Genomic DNA, 27,500 nt, shown 5'->3' on the forward strand with positions numbered 1-27,500 from the left:
GGAGGGGTAATATTACTCATTGTTCAGTAATGGATTTGGAGGGGCTTGTCCAGCGGCATGCTGTCCTTGGGTCTTAAAACACCCAACGTCTCCTCACCTTTCTAGAGGAGCTAAAAGACATCCTCCTGGACCGCCAACAACACCCTCCTGGGCCATCACATCACATTTATTGATCATTTGGGACAATGTTGCATTCCATAGAACAAACCAAATCATAGAGTGGCACACCACCAACAGTAACCACTTTTTAAACGTCTGTCTGCCACCCTACTCCCCTTTCCTGAACCCTATAGAGGAGTTCTTCTCATCTTGGAGATGGAAGGTTTATGACAGACACCCATAAACTAGAGAGAACTCATAAGGGCAATGGAGCTGGCCTGTGCTGACATCCCAGTTGAGGCCTTCCAAGGATGGATTCGTCATTCCAGGGCATTTTTCCTGCGGTGCCTGGCAATATAGCCTACGATGTGGATGAGGTGATGTGACCCGATGCAGCTCAGCGTACAGTAATTGTGGTGTAAATACAGTAAATAAAATAACTTCACACTCGATGTTTTCAAGTGTACTGTTGTGGTCAATAGATTCTGTTTTTGCATTGAGATGTGTTACAGTAGTTTACATGCAGAATTAAGATTTATGCTCTTCATATGAAACTCACAAATCTAAAAGCTTAATTCTCTGTGGAGATCTAAGAACATCCATTACTATAAAGTTTCTAAAAATATTTTCCGTATTTTCCGGACTATAAGTCGCACCGGAGTATAAGTCACACCAGCCCAAAAATGCATTATAAAGTAGAAAAAAACACAGATAAGTCGCACTGGACTATAAGTCGCATTTTGACGGGAAATTTATTTGACAAAATCTGAGACCAAGCACTAATAACTTGCACAACCTCATATGACACAATCATAGCAGACTGTTTAGCTCATAATTTCACAGTAATTCTTTCTCAAGCTTATTTATTTATTCTTTTCATGAAGCATCATTGGCCAACTAATACTCTGTTTTCATCCTGTATTTGTAGAAACAGTTGTCATTTTTATTGCATTTCTGAATCTATGAAATCATTGGAAAATAGAATATTATGTTCTTAGCCTTCAAGATGTTACTGTAAAAAAAGTTTGCCGATTCTCTGAGTCACTTAACATCCTCTTAACACTTAACATACCTCATACATCAAATTGACCCAGGAACATCATCTCTGTTCCTCACAAATGAACATAACAGGAGGGTTAACAATGTATTTATTTCAATTTATTTCTCATATGAGTGGCTGCGGAGTATAAGTCGCACCCCTTGCCAAACTATGAAAAAAAGGGCAACTTATAGTCCGGAAAATACGGTATGCATCGGCAGTTGGGAAAAAAAACAAAAAAACCTTCCCACAAATTGAGCATTGTGTTTTCCATTGTTTTGCTGTAGTGTGAAATGATGTGCATAGTGTTTACAGTTTTGAACACTGCGAGCTGCTCTTTTGACGTGAAAGTTTGAGTTTTGAAGTGAGAAGGTGTGGTTGTGTTTATGTAGCTTTAGAAAAGGATGCTGTGTTTAGGCATTGGGGAACATGGAGGACACATTTGTGAAATGTGTTTTAGCATTTGAGAAAAACTTTAATAGTAATAGATTGGATTAGAAGTGTACATCTCAATCTAAAGGAATGCAGTTATCCAGTTTCCTGCACTTTATGAACAACACTTTTGGTTCTTTAGCTAAGACTGATGGGTTTACTAGAGAAACCATAATAATGTACTATATCATTGACATCCTTGGCATAAACTGAGAAGGAAAGAAAGAGTTAAAAAGGGTGTGTCCCTAAAATAAATGTTTGTTGTAATTTATATTTTTAACTCCTTTAGTAAACAAATACCTCAACTTTCTAACATAACAGCCAAATATTATCTGAAAAAGTTTTGTAATTCAGGTCAATTAAATTGCAGCATAAAGTGAAATGACCAGACAAATCGGATTTTTAGGACTAACAGGTGTTTTTGTTTTTTTTTCCATTTCCACACAGTTTGGCTGAATAACAATCATTAATTTGGGGTTTAGCAGTTTGCCCAAGGACCTTCTGACATTTGGAGATCATTTGAACTTACATCTATTAAGTTAATTTATTTAACACGTTAAATAGTTCCTCAAAGATGTACCAAAGAAGTCACACCCTCTCACTATAAAAAGTCTGGGTTTGTCCCGACATTTAAGAGACAATTGGTGAATCCAAGTCTTGTGTTGAATTCATAACAGACATATCTTTTTTGGAAACCTGTGTTAAAGAGAAAAAGGGCCTTTTTATGTCCATTTCTCTACCAGTCAATAACTGCTCAACTTACTCAGGGATTTGGCCTATGGGGCAGAAATAAGCTTTTTCATTTTTAGGATGCAAGGGCAGAAAGGGGAGGGGTCAAAGGGTTTAATAGCTAGTATGAATGTGTTTGTTTCTGTAGAATGCTGCCTTATAAAAATTCCTATGGATAAACTGTATATTTTTAATCTATCCAACTATATATATATATATATTTTTTTTTTTACAAATTTTCAAAAAGTTTTTACAGTTGTTTCTAGAGTAAAACAAAACAAGCAATCAAAATTCCATAATATGTCCTACTGCTTTCTCATTGATTCAAAATCTCATTCATCAAAGTCAACGTATTTAATTTCGGAGCCGACAAAAAATTCTTTTGATTTGTTTTTTTTTTTAACTGTGTGTGACAACTTTAGAATCTGCCTCGAGCCTCACAACATACATACTCTGACTAAAGAAACAGACTGCTTGCAGCACAAATCAATCACCTGGTAATAGATTGGAACCCACTCTGAGCTGCTAACAAAAGGGCAAATCCATCCCACTATACAGACTAATAACCTGCCTCTGTACAACATGGAAGCTCCTGTTAGGTGTCATGGTGGCAGAGATCAGTGGGTACATGGCTCCATTAGGAAAAATGAATCAGTGTCCATGGATAGACTTCAGGACTTGAAACTACAAATGCCTGCAGTTTCCCAAACAGGAAGCAAAAATGCAGAGGATTCATATTTTTTATTTTTTTTTATTTTTACGCTGAACAACCAAAGCGAAGCCTAATGCTGCGTATGCATCGGGCATGTGTCGCACGTTCAAAAATGCGCTGAATTTGGGTTCTTGAACGTGCTTTTAGCATAAGGTGTTCACACTGGACTGCCACTACCTGATACCTACAGTTGGAAGAAGCTTGGTGTGGAATATCAAAGCAGTGCAAAACTCGCGAATCTTGCTCCAGACCTTTTTCTTTCCCAGATCTATGCCGATTTATGAAAGACTTGGTTCTAAAACGGTTGGCCCTTCTGTGAATTAAAAAGAACGCTACCCATATGTCACTACCAAATCTGAGTCCGATTGGTCAAAGTTCAACTGGTTTAACTTATGACGCATATTCAAAGGACATGAGTTTTGTATGTAGAGCCAAAAAACAGTCTTAAAAAAGTGAGTAACAACACGTTTTGAACGCAGAAGCCTTAAATGTGCATAGAAGCACGAATACATAAACCTTTTATTGAAGTGGTCGCTTGAACGCGCATTGCCAGGAAAATAGCATAAGACTTAGGAGGATTAAGATATTCCATTTCTGAATTTTAAAATTAATTTAGTATTTTTGTGTTTAATAAGATGAAACTAATACAGTTAGGTGTGTTAATTTCTATTCAGTGCAAAACTAAAACAGAAAGAAGAAAAAAGGCAGCAGTTTCTATACTTTTTTTGTAAGTCAGTTGTAGTACATAGCAATCTATTAACATCCACCAACATTGATGGTCTGTTCTGGACTTTAATTTAACATGTGCCTCCTCACAATCCACATTAGTGCCTCACAAATGTGACAATATCAATGTCGTCCTTCATAAAGAAGTCCCTGCTGCCCCTATCCTGGAGCTGTGAAATATTGAGTGTGACACGGGAGTAATTGCATGGGAAGTAATCAATTAGACACACAATTGAAGAAGACCTAAGGTCTGTTAGCTGCCAGGCAGGAGGTAGAACTGAACCTGGTGACATGCACAATCTAGACTACCTCCTGTGGCAGAAATACTCTTTTCTTTGTAGTTGGATGGATAAAAAAATTCTAACTCTCATAGATAGGCACTGGCTTGTTCAGCAACTTGAGTGAGGGAAACACCCTGGTTCTTTTCCCTTTCCGTTCTCCTCTCACCCTTTGTTCTGCTGTTGGGTGACACTGGCAGGACATGGACCAGATGATGCCTCGACCACACAGCGCTTCGGAGAACACAGAAAGCCTCAAAGTGCTAAACAGAGTTTGCCAACATGATAGCATGTGTGCTTGTGTGAAAGGCAATAATGAGACAAATCAAGACAGCCAACTGATATATGACAAAAGACAGAGAGAGTGATGAAAAGATGGAAAACAGACAGAAAGTGGGACTGATACAAACAGAACAGATGGGCCATGAAGGAGTGGATGACGCCTTGGCGTAAAACACAGGCTTGTGTACATGTATGCGATGAGAAAGGATCATTCAGCAGATGGGGCCTCAGATTGGATGCTTCATTTGAGACAGACTCCATGTAGGCACGGGGTGTTTAAAAAAAGGAAAGAATATCAAACAAATGTGAAAAGGGATGAAATATGAGAAAGTGAGGTGGTTGCAGTAAAAGGTGTTAAATTGTAAAGCTTTTCTGAGGCTTTTATTACATTTTCAGAGAAGTGGGCCAAGTGAAAAGCAAAGAGACTGCTCAAGGTTTACTAAATACACACATGAACTCAAATATTTAACACATCAAAATAAAAATGTTATCATGCTTGAAACTGGGGAAAATAATAAACTTGCATATTTAAAAATAATTTATTTCTTTTTAGATTCTATTGCTTTTCTTTTGGAAAATGGCTGTTACTCACTTATTTTTTTATTTTGCACAAGAGGGTCCTTTCCGTTGCTTATTTCACACAGCACTGCATGCACACAAAAAACATCCCCAAAGTTTTCACAGCTTGACTATGGCTTATGTTTCATATTCATGAGGATCTCTTAGCTAAGCCTGATTGAAAGGTGCATCAGAGGGAGCCCTATGCCCAACCAAATTCCTCCAGTTGCCTTAAATCCATAGGGTCCAGTTACAGATGGCAGAGACTGCACCAAAGGAAGAAAATCAATAAGTGTAATGCCACAATATACTAGTAACAAATTGATTTCATCCCAAAGCAATTTGGACTCGAGTGGAAGTGTGTGTGGGTTTCTGCTCTGAGAGGTCTTTTATTTTGCTTTCCCTCGATTAGCCCCTCATGTAGTTAATAAGTTTCATCCTATGTTTCTTATGGATTCTATTGATCACTTCACACGTCCCTAAGGAAGGAATGGAAATATAATGGACAATTTAGAAAGTAAAACCACATTTCTCATGATGATTAAAACAGCTGCCTTTAGACTTAACTTGCTTGAACAACAAGAAAAAAGATGTTTAAAAGGGGCAGTAAAAAAAGTCTTGCTTTGTAAAGGTATCTTTTCCCACAACTTAATAAAACCTATTTATTTTTTCCCCAAAAATAAATTATAAATGGATTTATTCCAGTTGTGCTTAAGGATGTTAAAGTGATTTTGTGATAAACATGTATAGAGAGAAAATAGTCTTAATGGATTTGTGTGTGTACGATAATTAAATTTGTAACTTGCATCTTGCCTGTTTGTATTTAACTTTGGATTTGTTTGTGCAAAATGCTTGATTTCTACCTCATACGATACATTTTGTGTAACTTAAACAATACTATATGTCCAGCTCAGTGGCGTTGGGGTAGAGTGCCCATCCTGTGACTGGAAAGTCGTGAGTTCAAATCCAGGCCGAGTGACTCTTAATGCTCAACACTCAGGATTAAGTGGTTGGATTGGGGGGTTAAAACCACCTCATGGTTCCCAAGCGTGGCTGTTTCTGCAGCTCACCGCCCCCAAAGGGGATGGATCAAATGCGGACGACACCTAGGTGTGTGACAGATAATGGGACTTTAACTTTATATGCAATTGTTTATTCACATATATACTGGAATATCAAAAACATACAAATGCATAATAAAATTTACGCACACACAACTTGATATTACACCACTTTAAAACTAATGACGATTTCAAAACAGTTGCACAGCATTTTTTTAAAATAGTAGGGTCAAATAGTTAGAAGCAAAACAAACAGACTCAAAAACAGCTTCTTTACAAAGGCAATAACCATCCTCAATTCCAAAATGCACAGATAAAATCTCCAATAGCACATCCATATGTACATGCATAAATATATATATATATATATATATATATATATATGCTTATCCATACTTCTGTCCACAACGTCAACACTCTACCTCATTGCTTCCTCTTGCACATCTGACACGTCTAACACAATTTTTGTACGCAGTTTTGCACACAAATTGCGGACATTCTTTATTACAGTTTATATTTGTACACTTGTATTTACTGATTTATAAATATTATATTTTGTTATTCCTTGCTATTCTTGTAAATGGTGATGATTCAATTTAATTGTACAACGGACAATGACAATAAAGCAAATCTATCTAATCTATCCATCTAATACACACCAATGGCCTGATACACACAGACAAAACTGTAGTTTGCTTCAGCGGTATCAGTCCTTTTTCTTATGTGTTGCAAACAAGGTTGGAAGTTGGAGGTATTGTGAATATAAGCTAACGTGGCTAACATGGAGCAGGTCACAAATAAGGTATAGAGTAAACACAGACTGAAAAACTTATTTCTGACTCTTTTGTCTCTTTTGTCTCGCTTAATGCGACTGATATTCCAGTGCACTCTATAGTGCGGAAAATACGGCACGTTTTTTTTTTACTGGGTGGACTATTGATATAATAGTGGTAAAGAAATATACATAGTAAAAGTTGGTCGTAAAGAGTTTCAGAAAGGACACCTACAGTTTGTCATGTTCTTCTCCTATTTATAAATCAATGTAAAAGACCACTGGAAATTAAAACCTTTAGCTATTGACTTTGAGTTGGATAAAAACATTGAAATTGAAAAAAAAAAAGTTTTAGTATTTAAGCTTTTGTAACAGTGTAAATGACTGGAATGGCACCTGAAACTATAGTTTTACCAAATACTGGAGTACAGACAAAGCCTTCAGCATTGAAAGGTGTTGCCAGACAGGAATCTTAACAGGAAGAACCAACCAAATACTTTACCAGCTGGTCCCCCATTTCCTGTCGAAAAAAAATGAAATAAAACGTTTTCTCACATTATGATTTTTAGCTAAGGAGCCCAACATTTACAAGACTCTTCTAAACAGCAACTGTTTAGCAAAATACATTGGGTAAATGTGAAATGATCAAATACAGCTACACACACCAGGGCTTTTGTGCATAACTTCCTCTTCACTTCGTAGCTTAAGGCCACAAATGGCACATCAAAAAGCAGTCTCTCATGGAGTCCAGCTCCGGCTCCCCCAGCACTGTCTTCAACTTGGCACCACAATAAAAAGGATTGGCTTGGCAATAAGCTGCTGCTGGTGCCGGATAAATTTAATTCTCAGAGTATGGTGCAAAAATGTGAAGGAGAATATGAGGCAAAGTGAAATGAAAATGCAGACTAGAGTAACAGACCTGCTTCATTGTCTTTAACTCTGAGGGAATTATGATGGAATGCAGCCTTTTGTCATAGATGATTTTGCAGCAAATCACAAAATGAGTTGTTCTTTCCCTTTGAAACACAGCGTATTACTTTCTAAATACATGTTGATAAATCTGCATGTATTTTAACTGCATGTATTTTATTGCAATTTTATCACTATAATTTTTTCATAAAAGTGACAAATTATTTTATTTTCTTGTGGAGTCCGTGAAATATATGCTGTTGATCTCATACGCAAACACCGAAGTGGTCAAATATTGCAGATCACCACTGGAGGCTGGTTACAAAAAGAAGCAAAACTTGCCCTAATCCCATTGATTACTATGTTAAAAAAATAGTCGGATTTTACACCAGAAAAACCTCTGTTCTGCACACTCAAAGAAATGAAACATTGAATTTAAATAAAAAAGTATCGACAATCAGTCCCACAAAACTATTCTTTTTCAATTTGAGAAAGAGTGGATGACTAACATTTAACAAACTATCCTGAATAAGTACTACAGTACACAGTTATAGTAAGTTTACATAGTGCTATTATGTAAAATGTACTCTACATTCTTGCATTGAATTTATTAATCATTATGTTGAATTTACTTCACATTATTACATAAACTTTATAAATCCTTTTATTGGATTTACTCAACATTATTGCGTTGCATGTAGATTTAGATTGGGACTTGGTCACATTACAGAGAACTGCCTAATAGTCACTTCCTCTATCAAAAAACACTGAGCAATATAAATTCAAATAAAAAAATAAATAAAAAGCATCCTCTGCTTAAATATTCTGGGGATCTTGTCTGCTAAGGACAATGATAGACAAAATGAATGTTGCATCAGAAATGTCAAATTATATTAAATGAGATGCAAAAAGACATCAGAATTCATGATCATGGACTGTTTCAAAGAAACAAAAAGCTGATTTAAAGTGGTGCAATGGTTACGGTAAAATAACTGAATCAACAGTTAAAAAAAACAAAGAGCCCATTACATTTCTTTCTTCTGACTTTCATAAAGTAATTTAATAGTATAAATCTGAGCTCTGGAAATCATGCATGTCAATGATGTAAGTTAAGTGGTCAACTTCATTTTTACATCTTAACGGTAAAAATCTGAAAATTTGATTGCAATAGATATAAAAACTCGGCAAAACAAGCCACAATTCTTCTGTTTGTTGAGACAGAAAAACCCAAAACATTTTGTATATATGCATTTATGATTATTTTTTTTGTTTTTTTTCTGACAAGGGTCACAGCACTAGAAGACCTAGAAACCTGCGAGCTCCAGGATTAATTGTTCACATGGTGTTGGAGTTGCCCACACATTTGTTTTCCCACTTAGCACACATTTTATTAGCAGTCACATTCACATTTGCCAGCTTGTCAGAAAACAGGTGCAGGTCAACTGAAGAGTGGGTTGGAAATCTAAGGAGATTAACTTCAGTGTGAGTAATGTGGAGAAATGTCAGCTCTTCTCAGAACATTGGGATTCTGAACAAATCGTTTAGTCTAACGGGATTAATTGCAAGAGCTAAAGTTAGATTTAAGGGACAAGATATGTGAGAGGAAAAAATTCACATAAGAATGACAACCCAGTGAGTAATAATTCATTCATTTACCTGCAAGGTTTATGAGACCCAAATGTCGCAGGCCAAAGTTTCCATCACGTCTGTAATTGAGGAAGATTGCAAGAGAGTAACGGTCCTCGTAGAGCTTTGTTCCTCGAATAATCCTCAGGTTCTCCAGTGGCAGGTGGTCAAACTGGTTAAGAGCCACTAACACGTAGCCCGTGACTTCTCGAATAGACTGTGGGCGAAATGAACGAAGGAAAGGTTCAGACATTTTCACATGCAAAGTTCCATAAATAAAAGACTAAAGCAACATCAACTGTAGTAATAGTAAACAAAGTGGTTTTCTATGGAATATTCACATATTAAATGTTGTTTATCATTCTAATCACAGCTTAAAAAAGGAGAAGTTCCACATTTTATGAGCCATTTGGTTTATGGAGCCAGCCTTAGCTTTTAAAATCCCACTCCAATTATCATCTGATCTTTTTCAAAATGTTCCAAGTGTTTAATTAATTATGATTATGCCATTTTTATCCAAATATCAAAAAAAAAAACTTGTGCTGTTTCCTTGGACATAGTTTCTACAGAGCGGCAGGAGTACTTTAGAAATTTGCTTCAGAGTTGTAAGTGGAACTGTTGATTGGGAAGTAAGCTTGTCCCCATTTCCCATCATCCATCTGTCCCGGAAGCGCAGTGTTTTTTTTTTTTACTTTTTTTGAGCCAAGGCACACTTTATCCTTGACAAAAATCCAGCGGCACACCAGCATCCAAAAATTAAAAAAGAAGAAACTCTATGGTCTGTATTGATGAGCAGTCCCTCGACAATCTCACATGCATTTTTGTGATAATTGTGGCAGAAAAAGCTGTTTTTTCTAAAAGTTGTAATAAAAGTTAAGTTAGTTTTCAGTAATAATTTTCAACTAAATTATTTGAAATTTTACCCTGGTAGTTGTTATTGCAATTTTATGTAACCTCACAAAAACCAAATATATTCTTTCTAAATAGTGATTATTTTTAAAATATTTTTTAAATGTTGGTGCAAAGGCAACTGTAATTTTTCAACAATATGATCAAAATATGTTTGATAAATTTTACACAAAACTTAAAAAAATATGTTTTCTGTAACTTCACAAAAAGTGAACATGTTGAAGTTTTATTAGTTTTTCTTCTGTCTCAAACAAAGATAAAGTCTTTGAAAACTTTAACAAAAATGTTTTAGTTTAAATTGTTTCAATTTGGTTTAATTGTGTCTGTTGGCCACTTCACTTTAATGCTGTTTCTTTAAATGTTGTTATTACTTCTATTTAAACTTAACTTTTAATTTTTCAAAAGTGACTGAAGTCTGAAAGCGAATTTGTCCTTCAATCCAGACATTATTAGAAAAGTGTTTCATTTAGAAAGATGACTTGGACCAAACTCTGGGATGTTTGGCTGTTAATAAACAAAAATCCTAAAGGAGAAACTAAACTGTTGACCTCTGATTTCATCAAGAACATTTAAAAACTGTTTCATGTGTGTTCGTTGAGGTTTCAAGACGTTTAACAGGGAAGACTGATTGTAGCGCAGAGACGCTGTCACTTTGACCCGATGCATTATGGGAGATGTAGTGTGAAAACTGCCGCTGATGGCAGACAGATTCGCTCCTCTGAGCTTCATTGTTTTGTTCACTTGTTCCACGGTCTGACAACGGATCCCACGGGAAGCTACACCTCTAAAGACGAGCTTTAGCTGGTATTTTTGATGGAACTGAGCGACTCTATGAGCAGAATCGGAACAAGGAAGTGAAGACTTTAACCACTTCTGATTGGTCAGACTGATGACGTATGATTAGGGGTCCAAGAATGATTGGTGGAGACAGTTGAAGGGGGGAACGTTTCCGAAAACAGAGCAGAAACTGCGGCTAAAAAAAAAAAAAAAAAAAAAAGAAACTGCGGCTAAATCGCGGTACCGTCATTCTCATCAAAATGTCTTTAATATAATCAAATAAACAAAGAAAAATTATTTTATGATCTTTCATTTTACTAACTACTCAGTGTTTTATCAGGGCCTGTTTGGATGAACACAAAGCTGATATCCTGGAGATGATAAATATTTTTAGATCAGTGAATGGGTAATTTCCCCTGGCACACCAGACCATATCTCACGGCACACTAGTGTGCCGCGGCACACCGGTTGAAAAACACTAGCTTATACCCCTTGCAACCCCAGCATAGCATTACCAGTGCAACAAAAATGCTCTTGATTCACAACAATTTGAATAAAAAAATGCCCAGAAATGCAACTTCAAGCTTAATTTTATTTACATATGTCCATCATCAGAAAAATGCCACAAGAACATCCTAAAAACACCAAAAACACAATTTTCTTCAAAGTGGATCTTTACGGATAAGCTCAATTGATGGTAATTGGCACAGTCGTAGTCTTAATTTTAACTTCAGTACTAACTTATAAGTTTAATAGCCATATAAGCGTGCAATTCCAGCAGGTTCTTGACCAACGCATTGAATTAATAGTTAAAGTTACATTGCAGGAAAAAATGTTCACCACTATTTCAGGTCAGCAAAACTGACCTGAAATTTTAGTTTGTTGCTAAAACAAAAGAAAAGTTAACACTTAATGATTAAGTGTTAACTTTAAACCATTTCACAGTAACAAAGCTAAACTGCAAAATACTAAACTATAAATGTAAAACTTCACAAATAATTTTCACACCAAAAAAACTTAAAAAAAAAGTGTTTTAATATTCTGTTTTTCAAATCACAACTTAAAATATATGATACAGCAGCAACACAAAACTCGCACAAATGTTTCAGTCGGTTCAGTTTATTTCAGTGCTTCACTTAAATATTAAACATTGTTCTTGCCCTTTCATTGAATGGCTGCAGGCTTACAAATTACAACTTGCTGCTATAATGCTTACACATTGTATTACATAACTTGTGTTCTGTTTTCTTTTTTTATCAAAAATATTTGCAGCTGCTGACTTTCTAATGAGGTTGGAGCTGCCGTATTTGTCGGTCTGACTGTCAAGTTACACTTAAAGAGACAGGCAGTTGTAGGGATTGCCTCTTCACGGGCACAGCAGCTCCAACTACGTTTGCGTCAGCTGTTTCTTCCACACAAATCCTTCCTTTAGCCATCTGTAATGTACTTTTAGCCACAGTTATTCCACTAAAGCCTGGAGGCACAAGGCTGTGTTGTCAGATAATGCACACTAAAACCATAGACAGGTGTGAACTTCATTGGAAGTGAATTTTTCAAAACAAACAAAAGCTCTGTCTTGCCTGTGATGAATTTCCTCCTTATGTTTTTTTTTCAATACCAACATTTAGATATTTCTTAAAAATGCTATTTTGCTACAAAAATGTATGTGGCTGTTTCTAGGCAGCCATGACTCACATTATTATGGCTTATTTTACACTAGACTAAAGCATTCAGTCTTTTAATTGGTTAAAAAATAAAATAGTGAACTGGTACTTTTCATAGTAAATTGAATTTCATAGGCTCTTTTAAACTTGAATATTTTACTTCTTTTTTTTTCATTTTAAAGTTCAAAGATATTATTCCGTCAATCCAAAAATGCTTAAAAGAAGACATCAATACACAAGCTTAAATTGTTAAGTGAACTATTCGTGCTTTAAAACCTTCATCATGATTATTCTGAAAATGGTTAATGTAAAGTAAAGATAAAAAAGGGAAGGACCAATGTGGGTGAAAGTTTTAGGCCACCATCAGGTCATTGACAACATCTGTTCTGAAGGTCACTTTTCACACGTTCCATCGTGCCAGTGAGTTGTGGCAGGAGATTCGGCTTCAGGGTTCGTGACCTCATTGCGAACATTGGCGAGGGGTTCGGCGCTCATAGCCGGGGCTCGTCCTAGGGTGACTGAGCCACAAGGACAGCCATTGCTTCACACTTTAAATGTCATTTGGTGGGGGGGGGGGCTCATAACGACTGTTGAGACATTGGCAAGAAGCCACCGGTTGGAACTGTTCTAGCATGAATCAAAGTGACAGCCTGTGTCCTCTTTCTCCCATCTACCATCACAGTGGCTGTCATTAGCAGACAGGCGGTCAGAAAAGTCTTTCCCTGCCAACTCTCCTGATGCTGATAATCAACAAGTTTGTGTGTGAAGCGCTGTTGCAACTGATGTAGCGGGCACAAATAAGTCCTGCGGAGGGTCCTTGCAGCATATGCATGGTGCTTGACAGCTGTCAGAGTGCAAGGCCCTTAGCTCCCTGTGAGGAAGCCACAACTACAGCTCTGTCATTATTAACAAGGAGATTACCTTTTATAGAAACAGACAAACAAAAGTCTGGCAAGTCTGTTTGAATTAATGACATGTTGATTTTGTCACTGTGCACATTTAGGAAAAAATGATTTAGATGATCTTATTGTACTAATAAATTCGTTCAAACTACTTTTGCCTGCATCATAGGTCACACAATGAACAAAGGTGGGAGATGAGTGCTCTGAACTTGTCATTTCATTGGTGTTTATCAAATGTGTCAACATTTAAGACCAATATGTTAGTTTCTTTTACGTCCTCTGAAAATAGTGTTTGAGGAAATCTTTTGGATGACTGACAAACAGCATGCTGAGAGTTTGAAGGTCTTTTAAACCCTGCTACTCAGCCTCACAGGTTCAAGGCTGTGGCACAGCACAGTGCAGCCCACTCCCCATCTACCAAGCAGACTGTTTGTTCCTGCCAAAAAGCTGAGGGTGGCAAACAACAGTAACAGCAACCGACTGCATCTGAACGTATCCTGAAACGAATAATTCCTTCAGCCCTCCTGCCTCCCCCTGCACTTCATTGCCATTTTTTTACACATTTTTCTTCTCCTCGGGTCTGTTTATTACCCCACTCGCACACTTGTCAGTTTATTTTCAAGCTACCAAATCAATACTTTCCCAAGTGCATCCCTGCAGAGGGAAATAAAACGAGAGAGGAAGAAGATGGCAGATGCACAGGCTTCTCTCCCCACAGATTATTTGTTCAATAATGAACAGCATGAAAAAGGAAAACAACTTATAGTGATTACAGGCTCTTGCTGAGCTAATGGCCAAATCTGTTCAGCTCTGTTCAGGGTCACTTTCATTAAACACAGATCAACAGAAAACAAACTCCACCCATCAGTCCATCGGACATATAAGAACCAACTCTGCATTCACCCTCTAAACTCCACTGGTGTCCAGTAAGAATGTTTGCAGAGGCGAAAGTGAAAACATTTTATGAAGTTTTGCCTAGTCGATATTGTGCAGCCCGAACGCGATTCGCACGACAAATTCGCATCAGACATCTTTCTTGTGAGGTGCGTCAAATTTACTGCTGGACACTTGTCCAAAAATGTGTTTGTAAACTCGACACTCCAGACTCGTGTGGGTGGAGCTACCCCCAAAAGCTTTAGCCTCATTGCTACGTGGAAACGTTGACTGTATATCTCCTTTAGAATGCATGGAAGACATGGATGATATTGATCGATCCTGTTTGTTTATTATGGGGAGCGGTACTTGCATCTCTCTGTGATTCAGTTCGAAGACTTGCTGTCCCTTATAAGTCCAAGGAGAGGACTAAATAAAAATAAGAATACAATTAGAGGAACTTTTTTTTATTATTGTCTCAATGCAAATAAACATTATAAAGGTCAGGAGGAAAATGTTCAGATTATCTCTATGTTGGTTTTGGACTCCACCTGCTGATCATGTCATCAACAAGTCATAGGTCAAAGCAGAGTACCTGATTGGTTGACACGATGCATCTTTGCCAAAGTTCAGATATTTGAACTCTTGAGTTATCGATGCTTCAGTTATCGACGCATTGCCCAAAATGTGCTGCTGCCAGATTGACGTGTCGCACCCGATGGTCAAATCGAGCTGCAGACCCTAAGACCCCTTCTTTGCGTTTACTTAAAGACCCACTCCAATGAAAATCGTGTTTTTAACTTGTTCTTGCGGCATTTTTCTCATAATGGAGGCATTTCTTTATTTAAATCATTCTGAAGTAGGAGCAGGCAAAAAGTGCAGTTGGAAAAAGCCTGTCATTGTTGTGTAAAATCTACAATCGGCGGGCCACAAGCTTCTTGCTCCGCTCCATTCCAATGCATCCACGTGTAGACGACATGTATGTCTTTGTTTTCCTTGTGTGGGCTGATATCTGACTCATAACTGTTCTGCCGGATAGCTCCAATATTGCCCACCAGTTTTCTTGGACTTGTAATGTTAATTTGGTTGTGAGGGGCTGTAAATTAGCAGGAGAGAGTGTAAACAAAGGGATGATGGGAAAAGAGGACAGGCTCACCCATAACTCGGAGGCAAATTTTCTGATGAATCCTGCCGCTCTGCAGAAACTATGTCCTAGAAAATGACAGTTTTTTTTAAATTTTGCCTAAAAACGGCACAATCGTAAAAATAAAGACCGCTGGGAACTGGATGCCCCGGATATGCAAATTGCATTTGGTGTGAATGCAGCTTTATAGAAAATTTTGAAGAGTAAACTTCAAATTGACTTTAAACTTTCAGCTATATCTAAACAATCATGAATTGACTAAATAAAGTTACATATTTTCCTTTTTACTTGTTCATTATCTCAAAAAACTCTGCACTGGTCTGCACAGTGCACGCTTGTCAAACCTTCAACATCATGTTGAAAGCTGTGACATTTTGTCTGGGGTTTGCTCATCGGTAGATTTGCTGAAATCCCTTCACACACCCTTCATACACAGACGCTCGTAACCTCACACCCCTCCCTAAAGACCAGTACATAAGGATCTCAGTAACAGTGAACAAAAGAGGCAGAAAGAGCCAGATTCAGTAGATTAACAGGGATTTATCCCTCCTCCCCAAGCTGGAGCATTTGTGAACGGAAGTGTGGCAGCGGAACAAACCCCTCACTTGAGTCGCTGAGACGTGCGCCGTTTTGAAATCGAGCCCTTCAATCCCTAACTTCTAAAGGAAAAAAAGGGAGAGAGGGAGATGTTTGGAGTCAAATCAGTGAGGGAAGTGAAGAAAAAGAGAGCTTGGAAAAAGGAGGGATTCACATGGAGAGATAAGCTCACCCAAGTGTGTAGGATGGGTTTACGTACATTTTTAAAAGATAATTGAAACCAGAGCTGTTTCAGGTCAGAGGACATATAGAGGCAGAAAAAAAAGTTGTGGGTGAGATCTTAAGGGTAGAAGGTGGGGAAATGGAGACCATTTGCATGTTTAAAAGAGACTCAACAGACATCGCCATGATTGCCTCTCATTTCCATACATATTGAGGCAAAGAAATTTCCTCTCGAGGGTTGCGGTCATTGAAGTCAGATACACAGGAGTGCACTTGGGGGGCTTAAGGTTTGCTTCACTAAACCCTCATCCTCTATTTCTGCATTGCTTCAATAAATCTCCATGTTTGTAAGCAGCCACCAAATCCTGATAAAGTGTCTACAAGTGGAACTAATAAATCTTTCAAAGTTTCATCAGGAATCATTTTCAGATGGACCGGTAAAATTAGAATTGACAATTGTGCAGTTTCAGGAAGTGATTTCTTATGTTTTTGCTGTTAAATAGTACTGTGAATGCTTCGAGCGTACAGTTTGCAGTGTTAGCATAAGTGTAAAAATGAAGAGTTTAAAAAAAGTTTTTTTTCCTGAATAAATGTATGAACTCTGTGTGTTTGCTTAAGAGATGCACATGAATCTAACTCCCAGATAACACCGCGACTTGTATAGAGTGACTCAAACTGATGACCAACTTCAAAGAGCTACAGGTGATGGTGCCTTTGATGTGCATCTGTGTGTGCAGGTGTCAAGATGCACAAAGGAGTTTATGTGCACAATTGTGTCTGAATGTTAAGATTGTGGCCCTGATGATCCATCTTTAAAGTTATAGACCTTCTCATCTGTTTTTTTTCCAACATGCTCCTTTTTTGTTCTCTCTTATAAAACACAATAAAAAATATAAAAATTCCAATATTTGTTAATGAGTCTCTTTTATGGTTTGGTGAAAGTTTTTTTTTTTTTTTTACCCTTGAATCTGGAGAGAATGGCAGACTTTGACAGGTCTATCTGGGAGTGTACGAGCTACACAGAAACATTAAGTCCTCAGTTGATTTTTGAGTGTCATTGATTGAGACAGGATGACAACCTGCTTGTCAAACACAATGACAAAAAATGCCCTGCATAACGCATGGATCCCTGACAAAGAAAATTGTCTATGTCAAATACCGAAGAAAAGTAAAAGAATGCTGTAAAATTGTGGCAGACGCAAAAAAAAGAAAAGAAAGAACAATAAGGAAAAAGGGAGTTGCTTCAATTCTGTATAATTTTCTGCACAGGATCCCATCCTTTTGTTAAGAGTATAGCATGCACATATCGGGGGTCCTTCACTGATTTCCTATAGAACCAAAAGCCAATGAATGAGAACTACAAGAAAAACAGAATAAAAGACTTTAGGCGACTTTAAATGTAAAAGTAAAGGACCAATATACTCAATTTCATTGTCTGTGCTAGTTTAGTTAAGCTGTGTTTATTGGCTCACATGTTTTACAGATTAAACCCTTGTGCTATCTTGTGGGGTCATCAAGACCCCACAAGATAGCACAAGGGTTAAGGGTTAGTTAACCCACATTTTTGTAAAATATTATATTATATTTTGGGACTCCCTCTTTTATTTTTTATTCATGGCTATTTCAATCTTGACTTTACGTCAGCATAAACAATAGTTGAAATTTGAACCATTATCAGCACTTAGGTTTAAAGACCCAATCTAATGACATTTGTATCTTCGCATGGTCTTGCTCCATTCCTCTGATGATGAAGGACTGATGAAGGAAAATTACATTTGAAATTGCATTTCAAGGTATTTCTTTATATACAGCTGGATGGCTCCAATATTGCTTGCCATTTTTGCTGCATCGGCAATATCATGTTGGGGGTGTGAGGGGCTGTAAGCTAGTGGGGGAGTGTCAACAAAGGGATGATGGGAAGTGGGGTTATTAATAAATCCCCACCAACAGTCCTGCCAATAACAGACGCCAAACCATGTCATGGAAATTACAAGTTGTTTTGATTCTGGCTGAAAATGGCATAATCATTATTAAAAGACCATTGGGAACGCTTTTACCATAGTTTAAAAGATGGTACTTTAAGATGTGTTTAGCATCAGTTTCAGTTAAAAATAGTTTTTGATTTTGTTTGAGCAAAAGTAACAGGAGGAAACTGATTTTAATTGCATACCTTTTTATAGACAAAAAACAACCAACAAAGCAAAGGTCTAAAAATACTAAAGTATACTCTGGTAAGAGATTGGGTAACCAATATGTTTAGATTGCTGCTTGCTGGCTGGAGGTGGATGACTTGTTTGGGCATGTGTCGGTCAGATGCCGTTTTTTCCTGGTTATTATTACAACCACCGGGTCATTTTCACCTCACAAGCATTACACAATTGATTATGATCCCCTAACACACTAAAAATCTTGGAATTTACATTGAGTGTGCCACTCCAAAACTAGGAAATGGCAAGGTATTGAGAATGTTTCGTATGTCTCTTCAAATACATGTGAATCTATAGGTAATAAATAGTTGCATGCACCCAACCACATAAGGTAGCTATTTTTTAATCAAGATGGGTCGTTGTTCATTTCTTGTGTGTAAGAAAATCAACACTTCATTACAAAAGTACAGGTTTTTCTCATACTTAGCTGCCGTCTATGTGTCTTCGGTCAACATCTTCAGCTCTAGAGTGAAAGTATGACTCCAGGGAGGATTGTCAAATAAAGAGAAAATGCATATTTTTGACATGACTTCCTCCACATGAGCAACACTTCTCACAGCCACATGATACTTATTTATGGCCATGTATAAGAGCCCAAACATTGCATGGCAGGTCTGTGGGTTTACTGACACCAATGTCAACAGCTTTTAAATCATGTTTGTCTTGGAATCAAGAAAAAAAGGAGGAGTAATCCGCAATTATCTGCCTCTGTGTTAAGTGATGACACCATGTTCATTTTTTTTGCACCCTGTTGAATTTCATTGCTATTTCATGGAGTCACAAGCAAATTAAATATTTTAGGTTTTGCTCCAATGTAGTGAAAACTAAACAGTTTCCAAAATTTTCCATTTTTTTGCAAGTTGTAAACTCCTGCTCTGAATATGATATATATATATATATATATATATAGTAATTTATTATTTTGAACAAGTATATTTTTCAATGTTTTATGTAATTGCAGATTTTTTTTTCCTAATAGGCACTACTGTGATATCGATGTTACACACATGTATATACCTTTTATCGATAAAGCAGAGGTTTTCAAAGGAATTTGGTCCAGTTTTAGGCTCAGTTTAAAAAAAAAAAGAATTATGGGAAATTAAATCTGTCTTACTTGATATTTCTTCCACAAGAAAGACAAAGATGCTATATCCTTTGGTAAAGCAAAAATAATAATATTGGAAAAAAATCACACTCTGATGCAAAATATTCACTCGTAAATTAATCAGTGTTGGGATCTGAACAATAAAGACCTAAACAATTGATTAGTTATTTTTTGTACCTATCACAACATTAAATGCTTTACTGTGACATTTGCATGGGGGCACTGTCATCCTCAAAGATAAAGGTCAACACTCAGTACAACTTTGTGCTAATTTGAAGTGACCTTCCCTTAAAAGGAGTCAAATAGACTCAAGGCGTGCCGTCAAACGGTTCCCCACATCATCGCAGAGCCACAAGCCTCAGACTGCAAGGGTCAAGGGTTCAGCTTTTATTTTAACTTTCATAAAAGTGTGAAAAGAAAACCTCCAGTAAGAAAGGAAGAGCTTATCATATCAAAATGATCAAGTTATTAGCACCAGTCATGCTTTGGTAATTAGTTACATTAGAATAATGTTAATCTAATTTATTTTACATCCATGCTAAAAAAAAAAGCTTTCTTCAATGCCCGACAACATTTGTTAGTTTTAAAAAATTCCCCTAAAATGTCACAGATTAGTTTTTCTAATAAAATGAGTTTACAGTCTTAAATTATTGCTGTTTAAATGCTTTAATGCTACAGCTACGCTGAAGCAGAGAAGTAAACATAAAACTCCTTGGCCAAAAACAAGTTCTTGTGTTAATTTTTTAGCATAAGAAAAATGTCACAAAAAAGCAAATTCGAAAGGTTTCCAAAAATCGTTCCAGCAGAGCGTGTTAAGTAAAGTGGTCAACAAAAAATGCCAGGACCTACCCTCTCCATACAAAAATACAACAAAAGACTAAACCTGCAGGTGAACGGGGGGGACTAAATCCAATTCCCCCCCTTTAGTCATATGACATTGCAACAAAAGTGGCGGCAACAGCTGTGCATTATCATCATTGTATGACAATTTTGATCCCAACAGCCAAAGATGCCAAAACTGAGGTATATTAGTCTGGAAGGCTCTTTATTGCTCTAAATCTGACAGAACCCTTAAAATCTTAGGATTGTGAGAGTAAAGATGATTCACTAGCTTAATTAAAAAAAAAATATATATGCCTACTCTCATCATTATTATATTACGTCATTTTATTTTTATTTTTAACAAGAATACAACAAAAAGGTCTTGGTTTTGGCCTCTATGTGTTAACTTTGATAAAATCTTTGTATTAACTGAATTTGGAATAAAAACAACAATAAAAGGAGACAAAATGTGATCACTGATTGGGATTTGTCTTTAGTTTCTTCAGTCAGGGAGGCTCACTAAATGTCCAAATGTTCTCGTCTTACTGATGCAGTCAAACTAAAAAAAGAAAGGAAAAAAAAAAAAAACATCCAACAAATAAGTAAATTTGTTCAAGAAAAAAAACATTACATTAGGCTATTGATGTACAAGTAATAAAAAAAGGCTACTTTCACAGTATAAATTCAAGCCAATTTAAGTTTCATAACCATGTCATCTAATAGGCCTCATTAGACCCCATTTAAAGGAAAGGTACCTTCATTATCCTCAGTCAGTTTCCTAATTTTGTCTGGCTGGACAATGCCTATAATCAAGGGTTTTTGTAACTGACATTTGAGTTTGCAAAGGAGCATCAATTTTTGCCTTAGCCACCTTTCAGATCTTAGTTTGAAGCGGGGCAAAAGACACATACAAAAAGAAAATGGTTAACTGCCACACCTTCCCCTGAGGAGAAGTTGCTCCTCCATCACAGCACTGGTAATGAGTGGACCACTGTGGGGAATTCTGCAAACTGCCTGATTCCTAATTGATTCAGGGCATTAATTACCGGCCTGGTTATGCCTGTGTCATGGTTAATATTGTGCCAATCTGACGAGGCTAGAGGCTCGCCTGCAAAGGGACTGTTGGGGCGAGGCAGCTATTATTTAATTATGCCATACGTATCTGTAGTGACGCAAATCTTAATCTGACAGTAATCACAACCTTCGTTCTTCCCTACGAGCTGATGAGCAAGACAAGGGTATTAAAGTAGGACGTTGTGCGGCGCTGATGTAAGCCGCGGTTAGCTACTTAAGAACTCCAGAGGGACAAATCTCTTTGGCGTGTAGAGACTTTTTGCAGAAGATTTTTTTTTCACATCACTTAATACATGTTTATAGTGCTTTAATGATACACTTTCATATATGTTTTCTGTTTTTTTTTGTTAATAATGATCTTTGTTATGCGAATTTTATATTAGTTTGGTGTTTTTACAAAAAAAAAGTCTGGATTAAGGAGAAGGGTTTCAAAGCCAACTCAAAAACAGTCAAAGTTACAAGAAAATGCAGATAAATGTTCTCTATATCTTTGTCATTTGATGAATGAACTGCACATGGACTGAAAAACATTAAATAGATGTTATGAATTTGATAATGTAAAAATTAAGTTATGGCAATCAATCAAACTATTAAAAAAAACGTTTTTTTCAATGGATTAAATGTGTCATGTGTACGTGCTGTATGTATAATTGCATTGCATCATTTTCTGTTATTTGTTTTACAATTAATTTATGAATAATATCTGTAATGTATTTTATATATTTTTTTAATTTTGTTTTTTATTGTCTTGAAATAATACAATCAAATTAAAACTAAACACAGGAATAGCAAAAATAAATGGTCTCAAAATAGAATTAAAAAAGTAAATAACATGAGAAAAAGAGGTATAAAATCCTTAAATTTATCACATTTTTGCCAATATTGATGTTACACATCTAAAAATGATAGAAACAGTATTAAACCTTATTTTGAAGCTGGTTGAAGTCATGTCTTGCTCACACAAATTATGGATTTCATCACTTTTTAACAACCACTAGTAGAGAGCTGAATTTTTTTCCTGCTTTTTCTCTGTTTTTTGCTCATCAACTTTAAGGTCAGCAGCAGACCGCTTTCAGCTACGAGCAAGGGGAAAAGATAAAATAGAAGGCTCTCCCTCTCTCTCCCCACAGTTGATTATTTATCTTCTTTGATCCAGCAGCCATTCTCCAACCATTTTCCAAGAGCTTGGACCTGGCACATCACAACAAAAACAGAGTGCGCTGGGGAAAAACTAGGCTCTGCTGTTCCCCTCATTTTATGACGGTAATCTGCTATGCTATGCTATGGTATTCACAATATAGATTTATTTCACTGGCAGTCAATTCCCAAATATAATCACAAAGAAACTCCCAACAACCTTTTTACAGCTTAGCGCTATCCAACTGAAGAGCATTTGGAAGGTTGTCCATCAGTGACCTCTCAATTTATGACGTAAAACTGCTTTGAGCTCCTATATTTACTCGTCAATTCTTCTTCCTGTCATTGTAAAATGACCAAAAGTGAATGCAAAATGGCTTGTAAGCCCCCATTCACTATGTTGACTACTGTTTAACTCAAGGGGGCTTTGTGTGGAAAAGGATGAGATCATTTGGTCCAGCGGGGAACCCTCTGATCACTGGACAACTTTCAGTTTACACAGAAAAAAATATCTACATTAAAATACAAACATGGACAAAAAACAAAATCATACTATTTGTTGTTCAGCTTACTTATTTTTGGTAAAGATGAATGTTTTCAAAAAAGTTCTTTTGGCTTGTGAAATGCTATTTCCCCCCCTGGATTTGGATTTCAGTAGCGTAAAATTTGAAGTCTCCTTGGATACTTTGATTTAGAAGTGTGGGCTGTCTCAGCAGTCCTGTCACTTCACTCCTCCGGTAGAACCCCACTGAGACTTCTAAGTGTTGCTGTGGGTTGTTTTTTTTTTTTTTAGCCAGGCTCAATAGCTCCAGGAAGCTCTATTAGCTAATATAGACTGATAGACTTTCATGGCTTTGGGACAACAGAAGAAGTTATAACAACAGATGTGTGGGGGAATCATGACATGACTGTGACGGTCATGATATTCCAACAAAGTACCAAGACAATCCACAATGGTGCCTTTTTTTCAACCTAATAGAATTACCAATTTATTTACTAATAAATCTAAATTTTAATTTATTTAGAGTTTTTGATTTGTTGTTTTTTTCTCTCATTCTTTTAAGCAAAATATAAAATTCACGTAAAAATGCTGAGGTGTGAATGCTACAAGCAACAGTTTCCAATGAGCAAACAGTGTCATCAGAAAAGCAGCACAATCGTAACAGCTTCTCCTTTGTGTTTCACAGTGGTCACCACACTTGGACACAGATTAGTCTCCTTCTCATTCAGCAAAGTGTTTTGGCTAAGTGGTGTCAGTGCCACAATGTGACCACAAAGTGCTAAATTATGAAAAATCCTGTGAATAGACGTTAATATGTGTTGAGTCTGGAAAGTATTTGTGGAGAGACTATTAAATATTTATTCCTGGGACATGCACTAATGAACCACTACTGTAAGTTTTAGGAAGTGAATTCCCCAGAGGCAGTTTTTCATGTAGTTTTACTCTAAAATGTGCAATAACTTCTCACCCACAGATGTCATGTGGATATGGACACAAAGTTAATGTCTCTACCATTTTACCTAGTTTTACATAGTTTTAGCATATTTAAACATTAAATCTTGAATCGAGTTTTGCGTGATGAATAAACCCTTGGAATAAAAAAAAGTTAGGACAAAGATAAGAAAGAAACAAATTGCCAAAAAGTGTCCCATTTATATTTTCTCTCTTCTTCACTAAAGTTACTGCTGGTTGCATAGTTAGGCAAGTTGCTTTTAAACTGCAATATACGTAAGTGTTAATGGCCAATGAAGTGTGCATTATCAGAAATTTACGCCTGAATCCTCCTCCGCTTTTCTGATGTTTTCTAAGTACTTCTTTCTTGCTATTTTTTGATTTGGATCGCTTTTTCCACAAAAAGCAGACTATTTGTTATGTGGAGCGGTAACGTGACAATGGCACTGGCTCTGGCACTCCAACCTCCGATCTCAACTGCAGCGGCAAAGGAAAGCGTTATATATGCTGATTGTCACCATAGGTTAAATAAAGCATCAGTTCAGAGACAAAGTTTTACCTCTTACTGCTTGTTTTTGTCCAGATGATGAAGCAAAAGTTTGTTTTAAAGACGCCAGTGCAGTAATATAGAACATGTGACCCGAACTTCCTTTTTTAGGCGTGCGGTTATCACTGTGGTATATCACTTTTTAATGCACACTAATCAGCCAATCAAAATCGAGAATTAACCCGGACCATGGTATGAGTAAGTGTAATACGCAACAAGGTGTCCATTATCAGAAATTATACCATAGTCGGGGTGAATACTCGATTCTGATTGGCTAATGGGCGTGGCTTAAAAGAGATATACCACAGTGATGATGCTTACCTAAAAAAAACGTTCTTGTCATATAGTCCAAATGTTCTATATCACTGCCCTGGCCTAAACGCCATATAATTCCAATTATTAACATGTTTTAAACAAACAAAAAAAAAACATAGGTAGTCACACCTTATTCCACAGTTGATCACAACAGCAAAACACTAGAAAAGATGAGTAATTCTATAATTTCCTTTGACCTGTTTGGTAAATTTGATCATTTTAAAGACTGGGATGCAGCAGAACAGAAAGAGAAAATAATCTAAAAGGGAGGAAACAAGACACAAGGAGGAATTAAACAATTTAGCCTTGAGACTTTGTTTCTTTGAAACACAGTTTTTCTTCATCATCTGGACAAAAACAAGCGGTAAGAGGTGAACTTTATAAAAAAGAACAATGCAGAAACATTACTTACTTAGTAGAGACGTAAACAGTCCTATGCAAAGCTGTTTGTGATGCATTGTCATGGTAACAGCGACAGATCTCGCTCTGCAGCAGTGGAGGAAAGTAGTATATGCGCTAAATGTCATGTTAAGTGGTACAAAGCATTGTTTCAAAGGGATAATTCACCTCTTCCAGCTACTTTTTAACCAGACGAAGAAGCAAAGTTTGTTTCAAAGAAACAAAGTCAACAAAATTGTTCCTAGGTTGCTTACATTGCAACAAGTATTCACCATTAACTCTGATCATTAAATGTGTATCAACCAACAAACTTTTTCTTTTCATTAATTAATAATAAAATCATTTCTCAACATGTATTAAATCTGTATCAAGCAATAAGATAAGCAAGACAGAAGTAAAGACAACCATTTAAATTGAAAGGCAACATTGCCATTGATTGTAAATTTTGATAGAGGTACTGGAATTTCTATCAAATAGCCATTTGAAGGACAGAGATTTTTCTACTTTCTGTTGTGATAAACTGTGGAAAAACATCTGTCCACCTATGTTCCAAGTTTCTGTTGTTCCGGTACCCAACTGGGGTTTAGGCCAGCGCCATAATTATGACATTATGACTTTCTAATGGATGCCCTGGAGCCAATCAGAATCAAGTATTCACCCAGACCAATGCATGAGACCTGCATTACTATTAAGCTAGTTTCTTTACAACACCTACAAAGTACAACACAGGAGTTTCTAGCAACACACATTCGAAAATTTTTGGGGTTTTTTTGTTGTTTTTTTATATAGTAAATTATAGTGTTTTTAGTGGCACTTTTGTCACTTAAAATTGTCTCGCTGCTTTTGGACAGCAAGTCTGTTGTTGTATGAGATTTACCGAACGTGCAATAAGTTTAATTTCATTGGTAATGCTTTACTTGGTTGCACCAAAAGTAAGATGTTACTGTAATTCATTACTTTTGCAATAAGTAACTCTCTACACTAGTGATGGCCTAGTAAAACAAAAAAAAATAAAAAAGTATGAGTTGAGTAGAAAGAGGGGAAGTGGCCTCTTATTCTGACCACAGAGGAAATCTCTAAAATTGAAGATAAAGGTCTTGCTTTGCCCACAGGGATCCAAGAAATCAGTTTTCTGACCCACTTGGCTGTACTGTACGTTCACTTTCTCTTTCTTTTTTGCACACAAACACACACACACACACAAAGCCATCAAGTTGCTGCCACCAGTCCACAGAGTTTTAACTTGGCAGAAAGACCCATCAGCATTTCTAAGAATTAAACAAACCCAAATAACAATCATGTTTAATTAAGATGCCTAAGTGTTCCGATGGAATCAGAGCAGAGCACTGAATAGATGTGACTCTTTGCATGGTGTTTGTTGCCCTCATTTTGCAGGGACAGAAAATAAAGCTTCTTAAACATTCAAAACCATTTTGAAAGGGTAAACTTATAACAGATGTTGATGGTAAAGTTAAATGTAGCCTTTAAATTAGAGTATCTTTTACAAAACTGTTCTGACATTTGATTTGAGAAAATAATTATTCAGGATACGAGGGGTAGAAATACATTAATTCCTTGCTATATTGCAGATCTTGTTTTTATTATATTTTACTGAGGTTATTTTTTATGAAAGTTTGAACTTTGACAGTTTAAAAATGAGCGCAGAGTGCGAACATGTTTGCGACTTTCTGAGAAAAGTGTGTGAAGTGTGTAGAGCAAGCATGAATTATTTTTAAAAAGTGCTATAAAAGGCATATTAAGAGTCATTTGCAGTCATTCAGGGAAACGATTCATTTGCTTTCAGAAGAAACAGCCAGCAAGATAACATTTACATGTGATTTAAGTTTTTTCAAAGCGTTACCAGTGCTCTTTATGCAAGATTGTGCCGTTTTTAGGCAAAATCAAAAACTGTGTCATTTAATAGGACATAGTTTCTGCAGAGCAGCAGGAGATCATTATACTTACCTTTTGAGTTGTGGGTGGAACTGTTGGCGCAGAGCGAGCTAACCCCCAGTTTTCAACATCCATCTGTTTACAATCTCTCCCCCTAGCTTACAACCCAATGAGTTATATTGCTAGAGGAGACATCACGTGATTCCTCATGGGAGGAGAGCATTGCCGTTTTGGTGAGTTCAAGTTACTGCTGCAGTGCATGCATGTGAACACATTTTTTGCAAAATGCCAGTTCAT

General features: G+C 36.7%; 1 protein-coding gene across 1 annotated transcript in view; it reads right to left on the bottom strand.

Moving 5' to 3' along the window:
• The window catches only part of erbb4 (erb-b2 receptor tyrosine kinase 4), a 298,636-nt gene that overhangs the window by 119,428 nt on the left and 151,708 nt on the right, over window positions 1-27,500 (bottom strand). Inside the window, exon 3 of the mRNA XM_011489669.3 lies at window positions 9,254-9,440. Coding sequence (XP_011487971.1) covers window positions 9,254-9,440 — 187 coding nt within the window. The remainder of the gene's footprint in view (window positions 1-9,253; window positions 9,441-27,500) is intronic.

This window comes from Oryzias latipes, chromosome 21, assembly GCF_002234675.1.
Source record: "Oryzias latipes chromosome 21, ASM223467v1".
Taxonomy (NCBI): domain Eukaryota; kingdom Metazoa; phylum Chordata; class Actinopteri; order Beloniformes; family Adrianichthyidae; genus Oryzias; species Oryzias latipes.